This window comes from Halyomorpha halys, unplaced genomic scaffold (genome assembly GCF_000696795.3).
Source record: "Halyomorpha halys isolate HHAL.00 unplaced genomic scaffold, Hhal_1.1 Scaffold233.1, whole genome shotgun sequence".
NCBI classification, from domain to species: domain Eukaryota; kingdom Metazoa; phylum Arthropoda; class Insecta; order Hemiptera; family Pentatomidae; genus Halyomorpha; species Halyomorpha halys.
The window spans coordinates 553087-568752 of NW_027111122.1; the positions used below are offsets into that span (position 1 = coordinate 553087).

Consider the following 15666-nt stretch of genomic DNA (forward strand, 5'->3'; position numbering starts at 1 on the left):
ACTAGTAATCATACATAGTTTTCATTAAAGTAATCAAAAATTGAGGTGAGATAACAGCCTTTTTTCCCCTCTTGGGCTCTTGTACTATAGGTGCACAATTGTTCTACCAGGCAAAGCGGTAACATTAAGTTTTACTTAAGCATCAGAACTTTTTTTTTAAATATGAATTTTTATATTGCTACAAATTGATGTTGTGAAACTAATTTTTTTTCTGGGCAGTACAATAATCACTGTTGGATAGATCAATTCTGTCCTTTGTCGTTATTACTTAGTCTTCTATGATATGAGCACAAAACCAACAATCTCATTTACTTTACGCTCCGCTTCGCTATTATCAGAAAAAATGAAGTGCCACTGTTTGTGTTGAAATCACACCATTTTCTCTATACGTTAACAAAAAAATCGAGAATACTTATTTATAATTGTGCCACTATATAAGAAAAGCAAATGATAACATCTTTCTAATTTAATATTTTAATAAAGAAAATCTATATCTAAAGCCTGCTAATAATAACATACTATACCAATCACACGTATAATTTATCATGTTAATAGTAAAACTGCTTGCGAAAAAGTTATATAATATAGCATTTGTTAGATGTAACGTATCTTCACTGTGTCCAGAAAGATATAATATAAAAGGATAATAAATAGTGTATATATGACGACAACTTATAATTTATAGAATATAAAGTTTTTACAAACAATAGAAAAAACTTGCAGCAAGATGACAGATAATATTTGTATCTGGATTTTTCTATTTCACCAAAAGATAAAAAGAAAGGATATCACAAAATTTCTTTGTTAGTGATAATGATAATTCCAATTAGGTAATTCTTTACTGTAGAGACTTATGTGTTGTCGTTTTAGAAAGTAGGAAAACTAGGAATACAAAGATTAAAAAGCATTTTTAAGATAGGAGAGAATTCCTCCAGATTGGTACACCAATCCAGACAAATTTTTAGGAATAATTGTGATAAATTTAATGTTTTGCTAAATATTGCTGAAAACCTGGATTACTTCGGAGATAGTTTGTAACCCCTGCTTTTGCCAACCCTTCTGCTAAATTTGCTGTAGTTCTTGAAGTATATTCAAGTAATCCACTAATGAGTGTTCCGATATCTCCTGCTACTTCCATAGGAAAGTTCGCGGCTCTTTCTATCAGATTTAGGCCTCCCTCAATGCCAAATCTTTGTTTTAATTCATCTGTATCAGCTTCCTGAATATATTCTTCTTGGTTGTTGGCACGCGCTGATATTTTCATTATTTCAGGGACTTTCTCATCTACTGTACCATTTTTCTGAACATCCTGAACAACAGGTTCTTGCGTATTGTTTTCCGGATTTTGAGCTCGAGGTGTAGTTTCCATTCCTGTAATATTCAGAGGTATGCTTTGCCCATGAGCGACTCCAAGCATTGCTCTGCTGCAGAGAAATGTAAAAATGATCAGTTCCATTATCTGCAAATAAGGAAACATTACTCAATTAACAATTTTTAAAATTCTCAAAAAGAGAAAATTCAGTAGTAAACAAGGGTCCTCGTTATAAATAATAATTAATATTATTAATTTTGTTACAGATGTTTTCTAGTTTAAAGAAAGCAAATATCTGTAACCCCAGTGAATATGTGGTTAAGTCAAAATTCCTTACTTTTCAGGGGACAACTTTTAAAGTTTGAACATTTATGTAAAATCAGGTGTCTGTGGTAAATCATCGAAAAAAACACATCGCAATAACTCTGCTTTAAAACGTTGACTGACTTAGACACTTATGCACAATGAAGATGTTGCCTCTGTGATTCTCTTAGACCACTTAACTCATTTTGACCAAAATTCGACTTAACCACATATTCACTGGGGTGACAGATATAATAACAGATTATAAAATCATATGATTGTAAGACTACAATGAATACTTAGCCACGAGAGGAGTCGATAAAGTTAACAAGAGACGGATTGAACAAGATAGAAGCTTATCTTCCTCCACAAAATACAAATTGATCATAACATAAAGTACCATATTACCCATCCGAATAGGGAAATCTACAAACAGTACGCCAAAAATCCCATATTGTTCCTAGAGCCACATGTGCTGCTCTTTTCCTTAATAATCAAGATCAGATGGTAGAACTTCATCCTCCTTACTTTGATAACGTCGTAGCACATTCAAATATATGTTAAGATATGGAAGCAGCAACAGCCAAGGAAAAGGTTTATGAAAAATAAAATAAAGACTCCATCATGTGATGGATGTTGGAAGCACTCACTGGTAGCTTCGGAATTATATATATCTTTACACATATACATTATAAATCAAAAGTTTATTTTCACTTAGCTATAAATAAAATGAAAAGTATTGCGGGTCATCCTTTAGACACAAGCTAAGCATTTAATACCAGATAGGTCTTATCTTCATTGAGATAGTCTAACAGGGCTTAAATGGCGAGTTTCCAAACAATATTTCTCTTCCATACTTTTAATTTTGTTTATTAAAAAACAAAGAAATAGTTGTCATTGTTAACAAATAATAAAAAATTAACAAATACAAAATATTACATAGTTTATAAAAAATAACTTGAGAGGAGAAAAAGGGAAAAATAGATACATCCTATTAGAATAAAAAAAGCTGAGACCGCCCGATTATTCCCGATTGCTAGAAATGTCCCTAACTAGAAAAGTCCTAAAATATGAATTTTTTTTAATAATAGTAATAATAATAAAGGCCTAACATAATTTATAAACTATAATTTAGTTTATGTGCGTTGATTATACTTTTCCACGAGTGGAAGGAGACCAGGAATATTATCTTACCCCAGCACCGCGCTCAGCTGGCAGGATCGAAAACGTTTTCCGACTAATTCCTTTGGTTCAGATAATTTAATATCTACCCCACTAATGAAGATACACAAAACATAAAATAAAAATGTATAAATAAAACAACCAAGATTCATATTAATATTTTTTAATCGTTCAATTGTAATAACAAAACGAATATACATACCTCAGACATGCTCAAATTCACTAATGAGAATGAATAAGAAAAGAAACAATGGTCTATAAAAAACAAAAATCAGATAGCGGTTCATTAACTTCTATGATAGTGGCAGTTTAATAGCGCATTAAGTTCTTAGGAACACGTGTCGTATTTCATTTTACAGTAAAAACAAGAGAAAAGAAATAAAATACTTTTTTAGTCATTGTTAATTCAAACACTTATTTAAATTAAAAATATTTGGTGAGAATTCCACACGGTTTTTTCAGCTGGGGCGTTAGCAGAAGTACGCCCCAGCTGAAAAATCCTTAAATGACGAATTCTTAAAAATCTTCCTCTAACGTACGTTAAATTTTTATTATCTTAAATAATCAATTATCTCCCATTTTTATTTTTCCAAATTAAAACATTTTTCAAGAAATAAGAGCAGTAGTAATATTCTATACAATTGGAAATATTTTAGAAAAAAATAGTATGTTATTTATAGAGTCATTTAAGGTAATATAAAATGAGAAAAATGCATAGTTAAAGATCTGGTCTAATATGAGTTTGACTGCGTGATCTTATGCGAACGCGGTTTTTTTCTAACTCCAGATGTTTTTTTATTTGATGCTAACGTAATTACCATTACCTTTGCTTTGTTATTAAATAGCTAAATGTGTGATGCGCGCACAGCTCCTGATTTTTTACTATCACATACTTATATATGGAATATATTCCACTGAAATTATTGTGATAGTCCCTTAAGTCCAAATAACCAAGTTTCCAAAAAACTCTTTGTGTGAAAATGTGTTGTTTTTTTTACGAGGATCGATGGAAATCATCAAAAGACACCAGTAGGCCGAACTTAATCGTGTGAATTTTCACCCACAAAAAACACCTCCCCACACCTATTCCTTGCCATACCGACCATCGCTAGGCCTTCCTTCATAGAGAGAAATGGTTGAATTATACCTAATGTTTACCTTCGCATGGTTCTAAGGTCACTTGTCGCTACTTGTTTATTCCATCCTAGTCATTTCTTCTAGCCCTCTCGACCGCTCTACCAAAATGCATCTCAGCATTTGTCTCACCAAGTTTTCTTATAAAATATTGACTCCTCTCAATCCCTTCCATTTCTTTCTTTCTTCTGCAAAGCGTATGCAAGTCAAAAAAACACATGCTCCGCCGTTTCCTCCATCGCAAAGCTTACGAATCCTACGGTGTCCAATTTAAAGAAGCACTGCTACTGCTACTGCCGTGCCCGATCAAAAGTACATAAAAATCCACCTCACCATTTCTGTTACCATACCACGAACCTTCATCAGGTATCAACCTGTAAGTCCACCTACCGAACTCTGCAGCCTCCCGACGTTGTTGCAACTAGAACCAGACAGACAGTTCGGACTAGAACTAGCATCTAGAACCGGTGTGACAGTTGATTGCTTTCTTCTCTCGAAACGCGTGAAAATAGATTATTGTTCAAAAACTTAAACTTCTTATTTAGGAAGAGTTTGCAAAATTTATATTGCTCCAGGCCCTTAAATTACACGGGAAGCCCTTCTTCTTAGTACTGCTTCAGATACAGCAACGTTAAAAACTGGGTATAGTAAATACCTAAGACAGGTCTTAATGACCACAAACTCACCGCTGAACTCAACAAAATGTCCTGTTTGTGAAAAAATTGTAGCGCATCTGTGATTGATCTTGTTTTAAGATACTCACCCCATAGCAATGTTGCGACCGAATTTTAAATTTTAAGCCGTTGGTGAAGGGTTCGATTTCTAATTTAGAAACTTCCTTATACAGAGAATGTTGTTTATTTATATATATTTTTTCATACAGGATATTTTTTTTTTCTAGGGTTAAATGTATATATATATTCTTACGTTCTATTATTGTATTTCATGTGTAGCTATTTCTCTGTGTTTTATTTGTATATATTTATGTCATATTTTGAGTTTACGAGGAATGTTCGTACATACAAATAAACTCTATATACATAAATAAAACATAATAATAAAATAAAAGATTTCCTCGTACAATAACATAAAAAAGACTATTAAAAAAAAATTATTGTAACAATATTATGTTCTCCATAATGATCATTCTGAATGGCCCTACGGGCGTAAACAATCGTACTTGAGCTACATGTGTTTTCAAGGCGCAGCTAACGCCTCCCTTCACACTTATTATATGCAGACCGCCGTGTTCCTCTCTTACGTGATAAATCCTCAAGGTGCGGCCGCCTCTCTACGGGCATCCTCCTCAGATCTCGCGTGCTGCCTTTCCTCTGGATCCTGTTCCCCACGCTCCTCCTCTACCACTATGCCTTCTTCCGTGCTCTGGTTCATCTTCTTCTCCATCCGTCTCTAATATTCCGGACGCCACCGAAGATTCGCTTGATAGGTCGCTTGGCCTCTGCCGGAAGTTCCTTCTCCTTATCTGTTGAGCGTTCAACTCCATCGGTTCGCCTTGCCCAGCACCGTTCCTGCTAAAAATATACGGGCGATGTGCCCTCCACTTCCGCATTCAAAATATCTGGTTCGCGGGCACTGCGCCAACAGGTGTCCCACCTTTCCACAGCCATGGCACTTACTGTTACATACTTTTATCTTATTTTTTACTTATTGTCCTTTTTCCGCCCTTTGCTTCTGGGCTTCGTCTGGTTCGATCTGCTCTCCGTGTTTCTCTTCCCTTGCCCTTGTATTACCGCCTACGCCACGGGTTAAAGTTGTTTCTCGACCAGTGGTGTTCGATCCGAGTTCATCCGAGTTCATTCTGGCTCTTCCACTTCACGCCTTCTCCGCTCTCTCACTTGTGTACATGAGGTCTTGACCACTCTATAAATGATATGTGATCTCTTCGTAATAAATGATATAATATACGATCTCTCCGCAGGCCTTCCTTCTTCTCTAATTCCTATGCTAGCTGCACTTTGAAGAGCAGTGACAGAAACTGTATGCGTCCCTGCAAATGATCTGCCGCCATCATTTCACTCAGATTGTCTGCAATGCGGTTGTATCGTGCTAGGAGTTCGCTAGCGTTCTACCCATTGGACATCCGAGGTTACTTCGTTTCTCGAAACATCATGAAGTTGTCTTCCTTCGGGGTCCACCTTCCTCCTCCAAACGCCTTTTGCAGTCTATCTTTAACCACACACCAGGACGTCTCCTCATCTGCCTGAATATGCATACTTCGGTTGTCTTCTGACGGCCGCTGCTCTTAGCGCCCCTGTGTCATCAATATCAAGCAGGTTTTCGGCCGTTTTCCTTCAGTTCTTCAGCATGTCGCCCCCTTTTAAGAAATTGTTTAGTTCACACATCTCACCGGTGAACCGCTCGAGGTTGGAGACAGCTTTTCTGTCCTGTACTGTTGCTGTACGTACTTTAACCCATTCCAACGTAGTCGCGTTTGCTCCTGCTAACGAGACATCTGGTAGCGGATCTGAAGGTCTATCGGGAAATGTAAGGCAGTTCTTAAGCGAATAGACCCCGGCAGAGGACGCAAAACCAGGAACCCCAGAAATAGAGTCCAGAGAGGGGGCGTCTGTAGACGATGAATCATCTAATGGTAGGCCTGCGGAGTTGGAAGAACTTGATTATATCATCAACGATAAACGACACCAGATTATCAGGACTGCAGGCCCGACGAAAATTGAATACTGCAAATATAATAAAAGTAGTATCTCGACTATTTGGTCACCTCCAAGTGCTAACGCAGATCTGCATGGCACTGAAGGATGCATTAAAAGCAGGACAGATACATCACTTGTAGGTCGGAAACGCAGTGATCTGGGACAAGATTCAGGGTCTATAGCGACACTTCAACATCCAGAGAGGCAAAAAGAGGTAACGCTCGCGCATCAGGGCTAAACAAATCACAAGGGACTTAGTGAAACATTCCAAGCGTTAGGGCGGTGTTACTTCTGGCAGAGGATAAAACGAACTATCCAGGACACTATTGTGCAGTGTGGCGTATGCCTAAGTACTAAGTACGATCGCCATCCACCACAAGGAATCGACGAGGAGACGCCCACGGCAGAAACACCACTCAGTGAGCTCCAAGTGGACTCATTCACGTGGAAAGAATACAAGTGGATAACGGAGTTCGATTTATTTAGCAAACTAGCGATGGCATCGCCCGTGGCCTCGCTGGTGGGTCATACTTCATACAAGATGGCTCGACCCTTCCCTGGGAAACGCTAAAGACGCGGCTCAAGAGGTTGTACGGCGGAGGCAGGTGGACTCCAGAAGAAGATGTATTCTACCTATTTAAAGAACGGAGAATCCAAAGCCAATCAGAGGGCGAGTTTGCTGAGAAGCTCCTTCTCTTACATAATAGGCTGACGGAGAAGATGGTAAAAACATGCGGTCCAACAGAGGGTGCTCAGAAAATGGAGCTCCTGAGGGGAATACTGAAGGTACAGCTGAACCATTATCTAGATCGACCAGGTTCGTTACCCAGGGACCGCGGCTTCATAGAATGCGCCCACGAGCTGGTGTACGCAAGAGAGCGTAATTAAGCCCGTTTGGGGAAGCCAGAAGAAGATTGGACTGAAGTCAGATCCCCGAGAAGACGCCAACGTAGCCCGACCAGGCGGATTAGCCGCGGGGGAAATTTCGAAAAACGACCGAGCAAGGGGCCAGACGATAGGAGGCGGAGATCAGAAAGGCGCTGTTACGAGTGCAACCGCAAAGGTCACATTGCATCGCAATGTAAGCTCACGAGGTGCTACGAGTGTGGCAGGCAGGGACATGTCGCAAGAGAGTGCCCAAGGCGCAATCACGGACCAACGAGGAGGGAACCACAGCCAGAGCCGATGGAGGTCAATAACCAGGACTGGAGGGGGAGACGAACCGGAGAGAGAAGTAGATGGCACTACACCAGCGATGAATCTTCGGGAGACGAGAGCGTCCGGTCTGGGCACAGTTGTCCGGCTGCAACGAGGCATGAGGTAAGCGGGGAGAATCCTTGGAGGGGAGGGCCATCGGGAGCGGAGCTGTTGGGGGGACGCGCGCGCTCAGATAGAGGACGCTGTATTGGATGGGGCAACCAACCGAGTAATCACTATTAACAGCGCGAATACGGGGCTAAGGGACAAGGTTCCCCGTGGCGAGGTTGGGTGAGACCGGTATGAGCAAATATGAGTAATGACCGGTCATTTTCTTATCGATACAGGGAGCACGAACTCAGTAATTAGTAGGAGATCGGCGGAAAAACTTGGACTTTGGATGGGATGGAAGAAATACGCGTGTTCAATATCGACGGTTAATGACAAATGTCGAACGCTGGGGGAGACTGTTCTCGACCTTAAAGAACTTACCGGATACGAGGCCCAAACGTGATTCACATCATTACTGAGATGATCCCGGGATTCGACCTGATCGTCGGATACGACGTATTGAAGCGCGTAGAACTTGCGATAAAAGTGCGGCAAAAAGATTGCCCACTCTGTTACCAGTGCTTGGCAAAGGATGCCCATGTAACCCGGGCGAGTGTGGCAATAGGGGCTCTCAGCGCGGAGGTGGGCCCATCGCAACAGGACGGACAGATGACAACTTCTTTTCCTGCCGCTCATCTCACGTAAGACATCTCATCACAGCAATAAGACCCACCATAAATCAAAGTTAATGTTAACAAATTAACAATATTATACATATATTTTGGCTTACCCAATTCTACAGCTACCAGCTGCTATATTTAATTTTCCTGGATATACATATTATTTCATCTTGTCAATAATTATGTTGTTTTTTTTTGTATAACTAAATCCAAACCAAATTTATTGTCTATCATTTAATATCAATTCCTCATTAGGCATTGTCAGGGAGCAAGTCCCTTCAGTAATACTGTCTCAGAGTAAGGCAATGCCGGGATCAAGTCCCCATTGGCATTGTCAGGGAGCAAGTCCCCTGAGACAGTATATAATTTTATTGTTTATTTTTAATAAATTTTCATAGTTAGGCAATGCCTGGGAATAACAATGCCCCATTGGCATTGTCAGGGAGCAAGTCCCCTGAGACAGTATATAATTTTATTGTTTATTTTTAATAAATTTTCATAGTTAGGCAATGCCTGGGAATAACAATGCCCCATTGGCATTGTAAGGGACCAAGTCCCCTTACAGTCTATGTAATTTTATTGTTTATTTAATACCCAGTCTCAGTTAAGGCAATGCCTGGGAACAAGTCGCCTGAGACCATATAACAAATCATCATTTTATTCAAATTGTTAAGCTCTGAAAATTATACTACCTCCCGGGGAAGCGGAGCCAGTCCTAATTTATTACTGGCTGGCAGTTTTGGTTAGTTCATTTTTGAACCCCCACTGACGCTACTCACTATATTTAATTTTCGTCAATCCGGTGGTTTTTGTCTTCCAAATAATTTGTCTCTTCTTGTCGTTAATTATTATTTAATTTATTTTAATCGGCCTGGTGGGCCTTACATATTTGATATAACAGTTACATTAAATTTTTTTTTAACAGTTGATTACGGGAGGGGGGTATAGACTAGTATAAAAGACTCCCCTAAGTACATACAATGTTATAATTAAAAGGAAAAAAAAGATAAAATAAATAGATAAGAATAATTATTCTTGATAAAAGAGAAAAGTAAAAATTAATAACAAAAAAATAATGATATTTGTACACTTAAAAAACAAACTATTGCTCTCTAATAATTAAAAAAAAAAGTGATTTGAAAAAAAATAATAATAATTAAAATAGAGGTAGTGTAACTAATGAATTAATAAATATACAATTTATAACAGAATGTCCTGCAGTAGCCTGGGAATGTTCGACTACCTCTGGTGGTGTAGCCTTAATAATCAAAAATAAAATTGATTTCTCTGAAAACATTATTACCAACGTATTTAATATAGAGGTTGTTTCGCTTCGTTTACACTCGTCTCCTTCTACCGTTGTCACAGCAGTTTATAAACCTCCAAATAAAAAACTAATTCAAGACAAAATATTAAAATTATTACCACCGGGGAACCATACATTAGTTTTAGGTGACATTAATTGTAAAAACATTTATTGAGAATGCCATAAATCAAATTCTATTGGAAATACTTTTTGATATCCTTTACTTTAATATTATTTTTATTGATATTCTTGATACTCAAGGCACAATATTCAAATACATGCACCAAATGAACCTACTTTTTACAGACCAGGCAGTAAATCTGACATTCTGGATATAGTATTAACCAAAAATTTTAGTTTTCCTCTCTCTTCTCAAGTGATCACAGCATTAAATTCGGATAATATCCCTGTATTAATTAATTTATCAACTGAGATAAACAATGAAACGGTGAGAAAATCCCTCATTAATGGAGTAATCGATTGGGAAACGCACAAAATTCTTGTCGATGAAAAATTACAACTGAAAAACAATTTCCCTACCGCTCAAGAAATTGATAAAAGTATAACGACGTTAAATGAGTCGGTCTCAAACAGTTTACATGAGGCAACTGTACGACCTTTCCATTTAAAGGGAAAACCATTTTTTGGTAGCTGCCCAAAATCAATACTACTAAAAATTAAAGAAAAAATCACGTAAGCAGACAGTGGATGCGCACTAGAAACCCTGTTCACAAAAATAAATGGAACTGCCCCAAACATGAAAATAAAAAAGGATCTGGATGAATGGGTGTATTCTAAATATCAGGGATACGTGGAAAATTTAGAATCAAAGGATTATTATGGAAGGCTACGCGACGTCTCTTGGATAAACGTGAAAAAACTCCAAGTCTTGTAGACAATGATGAATTCATCACTAGTGACGCCGAAAAAGCTTAAGTTTTCGCTAATTTCTTTGAAAAAACATTCTTCAATACAGAAATAAGTCCGAATTTAGTCACTGGTGGAATTGACAATCTAAGCCTCCCCCTCGCAACAATTCAGCTCCCACCTAAATTCACGTCCCCAATAGAAATCCAGGAACTGATTAAAAAACTCAATGTAAAGAAAAGTCCTGGCCATGATTTGATCCCAGTCATAGCAATGAAAATGTTACCCCGGAAAGCTGTCGTTTTCATCACGTTAATTTTTAACAGTTGCCTTCCTACAGGATATTTTCCTTACAATTTACAACCCTGGTAAGAACGCTAAACAAATCAGTAACTATAGACCTATCAGTTTATTATCTATTTTTGGAACATTACTGGAATCATTAATAAAAAAACATCTTAATTCTTTTTTTCAGAGCATCGAAATTATTCCTGATTTTCATTTCGGTTTTCATACAGTCATTCCACTTCTCACCAACTGTCAAGACTATCGGAATTTATAATTAGCAGATTCGAAAAAAAAGACACACCCTGGTTGCTTTATTGGATTTCCAACAATCATCCGAAAAAGGTCTCCTATATAAACCAAAGAAAGCAGTCACTCCAAAATACCTATACAATATTCTGAGCTCATTCCTCAACGGTAGAATATTTTCTGTCAGGGAATGACTGCTGAATTCAGGGAATTCACCTAGCCAGTCTGCCACCACATTTTCTTTTCCTGGCTCGTAAGAAATATCCATATGGATATACACTGGCCCAAAAGCTCCTTCCAACGAGTGATCCGTGCCGATGATTCTTTAGTATCAGAAGAGGTCTGAGGTGTGTGAGGTGTCCAAGCTCCCACCTTCCCTAGCAGGTCACACCCCAAAACCACTTTGTATACCTTCTGCATACTCCCTACAATATGTACCGGTAAGTTCTGACTACTAAATACCCACCGAATCAACCCTATCTCCACCTCCCTCTCTACCTTACAAGGGCCATCCTGAGTGATCAATTCACATTATTTATAAAAATATTATTTTATATATAAAATATATCCAGACGGTATAAATTTTTATTTTATTATTATTTCGTTAAACTTTTCTTTTTGTTGAAGAAGTTAAAGTGTTTAAGAATATTTTTATATCTTGTTCTTGTTTTATTTTTTATTTACTTTTATATTTTTTATCTATTTATGAATATTCATTTATTTATTTTTAAATTAATTTGTATTTGAAAGACTGCTACTTTGCATATCTATGTCTTCTTTGTCTTTAGATGATACTTTATTTAAAATATTTTTTCTTATTGTTTTCTTTTCTGTTTAAGATCAATTTTATTTTGAAATTAACTTGTATTTATAATGATATAATTTTATATTCGTAATATTTTCAGAGGGTATACACTTTTTATTTTATCACATGACACATGTGTCCCCCTCTTACACCCCTCCCCCCCCGTCTATTCAATGGGGACATTTGGAATAGGTTCATTCAAAAGTTACCAACTGAAACATCCTTTACACCACTCGGCGTATTACCACCCTGGTGCCTTCACGATGATCCTCTATAGGCAAGTCGTCAAAAGTGGACGCAAGAATTCCCACTTCTTCACGTCGATCAGTATAGTGCGGTAGGCCTCCCCACTTCATTTCAGCTTTAATAACGTTCTCATATCCGCTAGCAGGTCCCTTCCCTCTGAACCTTATTTTAAAGAGGTCTTTCACTTCCTTCCAATCTCTGCATACCCAGAACTTAGTTGCATGAATCTCTCCGCGGGTCTTTTCATCTTTGACTGGAGCAACTCTTTCCAGTCCTCGTCGTGCGACCTGCTAGGACAAGCTACCCTCTCAAATCGTTCCAACTACATTTCAGCACTGCTCAAAAGAAAATATGAGTTCGTGATTCTCCAGTTTTAACTGGGCGATTTCAATGCGTTATATATATATAAGTTATGAAGCCCATATTATCTGTAGCTTTTTGTCATTTACAATCTCGCCCATTTCCTCCATCTCGGGCGGTCTATCTCCCGTAGAGATCCGCGACGACGGAGTTCCTTCCTCCGGCGGCTGTGTAGTTGAAGTCTCTCCTTCCCACGGGGTCCATTCCCGTAGGAATTGTCGGACGTCCCCTCCCAGTTCTCCTTGTTCATCCTCAATCACATTTACGATTATTGCCCAAGACAACCTGTCTGCGACCACATTCTCCTACCCCGGTTTATAAACGATCTCCATATTAAATTGGCCTAGAAGCTCCTTCCATCGAGTGATGCGCGCGGAGGACTCTTTCAGTTTTCCTACCCACTAGAGAGGCCGGTGGTCCGTATGTGTCCTAAATCCCCTTCCAAATACGTATGGTCGGAAGTGCTCCAAAGCCCACACAATCCCTAACAGTTCTCGTTCTAGAGCACTGTACCGCTATTTTGGGTCTGTTAACTTTCTATTACCGTACGCTACTGGGCGTTCTCCCTGCTCGCTCTCCTGCGAAAGTACCGCCCCCAACGCGTATTCACTAGCATCCGTAGTGATCGTAAATTGTCTGATAAAATCTGGGCTCGCCAGTACCGGATCTCGCTGCAATCTTTCCACACACCGTTTGATGTTATTATCGATGGCCGGCGTTACCATTATACGGCTACTCTTTTTTAGGAGATTGTTAAGAGGGACCAAATGCTCCGCCATCTCCGGTACGAAACGTCGGTTGTTCCGGTAACCTACGGCAACGGAAAGGTTGAATCAGAAAGGCTGTCATGTATAGGATTAGTAGCGCCCATGTGGCCAGCATCAAAAGCTTGCCTCCTCCTTGGTGGCAAGAGAAAAACCCAGACTAGAGAGATAGCCATCTTGTCTCAGCCAGAGAAGCGTCTATCTAGAGTGTCCATCTTTTTCTTTTGTTAACTCATCGGTAATATCTACATGAATGAGTAGATTTACTTGAGTGGTTCCCGGCAGCAGAGGGAAGAGAGGCCCAAGAATGTGGAGGGAAGAAAGAACCATGGAGTAAGTCCATCTAGCAATAGTTAACATCCACATCATCATCAACCACCTCAATGCTAGATCTACAAATTCCATAGCCCAGTCATACAAAATTCTACTAACAATCTAATCATAATGTTTTCTATCGGTCACCCCCTACACCTCTTGTAACATAAAACAATAGAATTTTATTACATTTATCAATAATAAATATATTACATATTTCAATTATACAGTCCATTCAAACCCAACCAGCCAACCAAAAGTGAAGTGAGTCTTACAATGCGGTTGAAGGTATACTTCATACATCGGTAATAATTAAGCCCCCAACAACCGCCTGATCCCTTTTACACCTCTGGGGACTGCCATTCGTTGCCTCCACTTTATGAACATCGGGTTTTACACCGTCTTTCGAGATGATGTGTCCCAGGAAGCCGATCTCCTCCTGTTCTAACGACGACTTTTCTCGAGACAATTTGAGTCCGAACTGCCGAATTTTGTTTAATACGGTCTCCAGATGTGCTTTGTGTTCCCGCTCCGATTTACTGAAAACCAACAAATCGTCCATGTACACTTGATATGGACTCGTCTATACCCCTAAGAAATTCATCCATAAGTCTCTGAAAAGTGATGGGGGCATTCTTCAGTCCAAACGGCATTCGCGTAAACTCGTAGTGGCCACGTTCAAACGTGAATGGCGTTTTCGGTTGGTTTCTTGGATGCATCCTTATTTGATGATACCCAGCCTTGAGATCGAGAGTGCTAAATATCGTTGATCCACCCGACCTATCCAGGATATCGTCCAACCGAGGAATCGGGTACCGCTCATCCACCGTATTCTTGTTTAATTTTTGATAGTCGATAACTACTCGCTAATTCTCCTTTTGCTCCCCAGCACGGCCTTCTTTTTCACCGCCCATAAGGGACTATTGTACGGCGAAGTGCTATTGACAATAATGGCTTGTTTCTTTAAATTCTCGATTTCCTCCCGTATGTGATCACGCAATGCCTGCGGGTATCGACGTTCCTTTACGTAGGTCACCTTTTCTCGCTTTAATTCAATTTCGTGCACCCTCCCCCCCGTTGCCGATAACACCTCCCCTTCTTTAAAGAATATATCCTCAAACTTCTGCATGATACCCTTCCTCCAATTACCTTCACTACTAATTGCCCCCACCCGTACACTACCATCCTTCTCTTGTCCCTGACACGGAAATGTGTAGTCCCCTATTATAATATCCCATCTCCCTGCAGTATCCTTAACTCTTGTGCCCACTCTAACCAACAAATAACATCCTATAATTGCCTTATATTCCCGCGGCATTTCCTTGACCACGTGTACCGTAATCGACTCGGATAACCCCCACCGCCTCAAACCCATACTTGCCTCCCCCTCGACGCTACAGGGCCCACCCAGAGTGATTAATTTACACTTACATACCTTCACCTGGGGTGTCTCCTCTCCGCCTCTTAGCCTCTCCAACGCTCCACAGCACAAGATGGTGTTTGAACTCCCGGTGTCGATAAGGCACCGTACTCCTCCCACACAGATGATAGGCAGACCGCCACGCTTTCCTTCAACGCTGCAACTCACCAACATGCGGCCGCCTCTCCACTGGTACGCACCTCAGATTTCTTCTAGTCTTCTTTCTTCATCCTTCGCTCGCCTTTCTCCTCTTCTTACCTTTTCGAATCCTTTCTCACCTCCTTCCAACTATGTCTCCTATGTATAGACATATAACATATAGTTATGAAGAGTCAGAACTGTAACTTTAAAAAAAAAAAAATAGGGAACTAAAAATAATAGGAGAGAGAGGAGTACGAAATGAAAAGCTTGAAGTGCTCTCAAAGACTGATCTATTTGCGGAGCCTGACCGTCTATCTATATACAATAGGTCAGCTTTTCTCGATCAGCTGATATGGACCTGTCAGCTGATGTCC

The 15666-nt window shown here is 39.4% G+C and overlaps 1 protein-coding gene across 1 annotated transcript; it reads right to left on the reverse strand.

Moving 5' to 3' along the window:
- Window positions 1–660: 660 nt before the first annotated feature.
- LOC106679922 (uncharacterized) lies at window positions 661–3078 on the reverse strand. Its single transcript, XM_014419321.2, has 2 exons — window positions 3000–3078; window positions 661–1459 (listed from the first exon to the last, which is right to left on the reverse strand). Exons 1-2 carry the CDS (start codon window positions 3006–3008, stop codon window positions 983–985), a joined length of 486 nt encoding a protein of 161 aa, XP_014274807.1. The 5' UTR covers window positions 3009–3078; the 3' UTR covers window positions 661–982.
- Between the last annotated feature and the right edge of the window lie 12588 nt (window positions 3079–15666).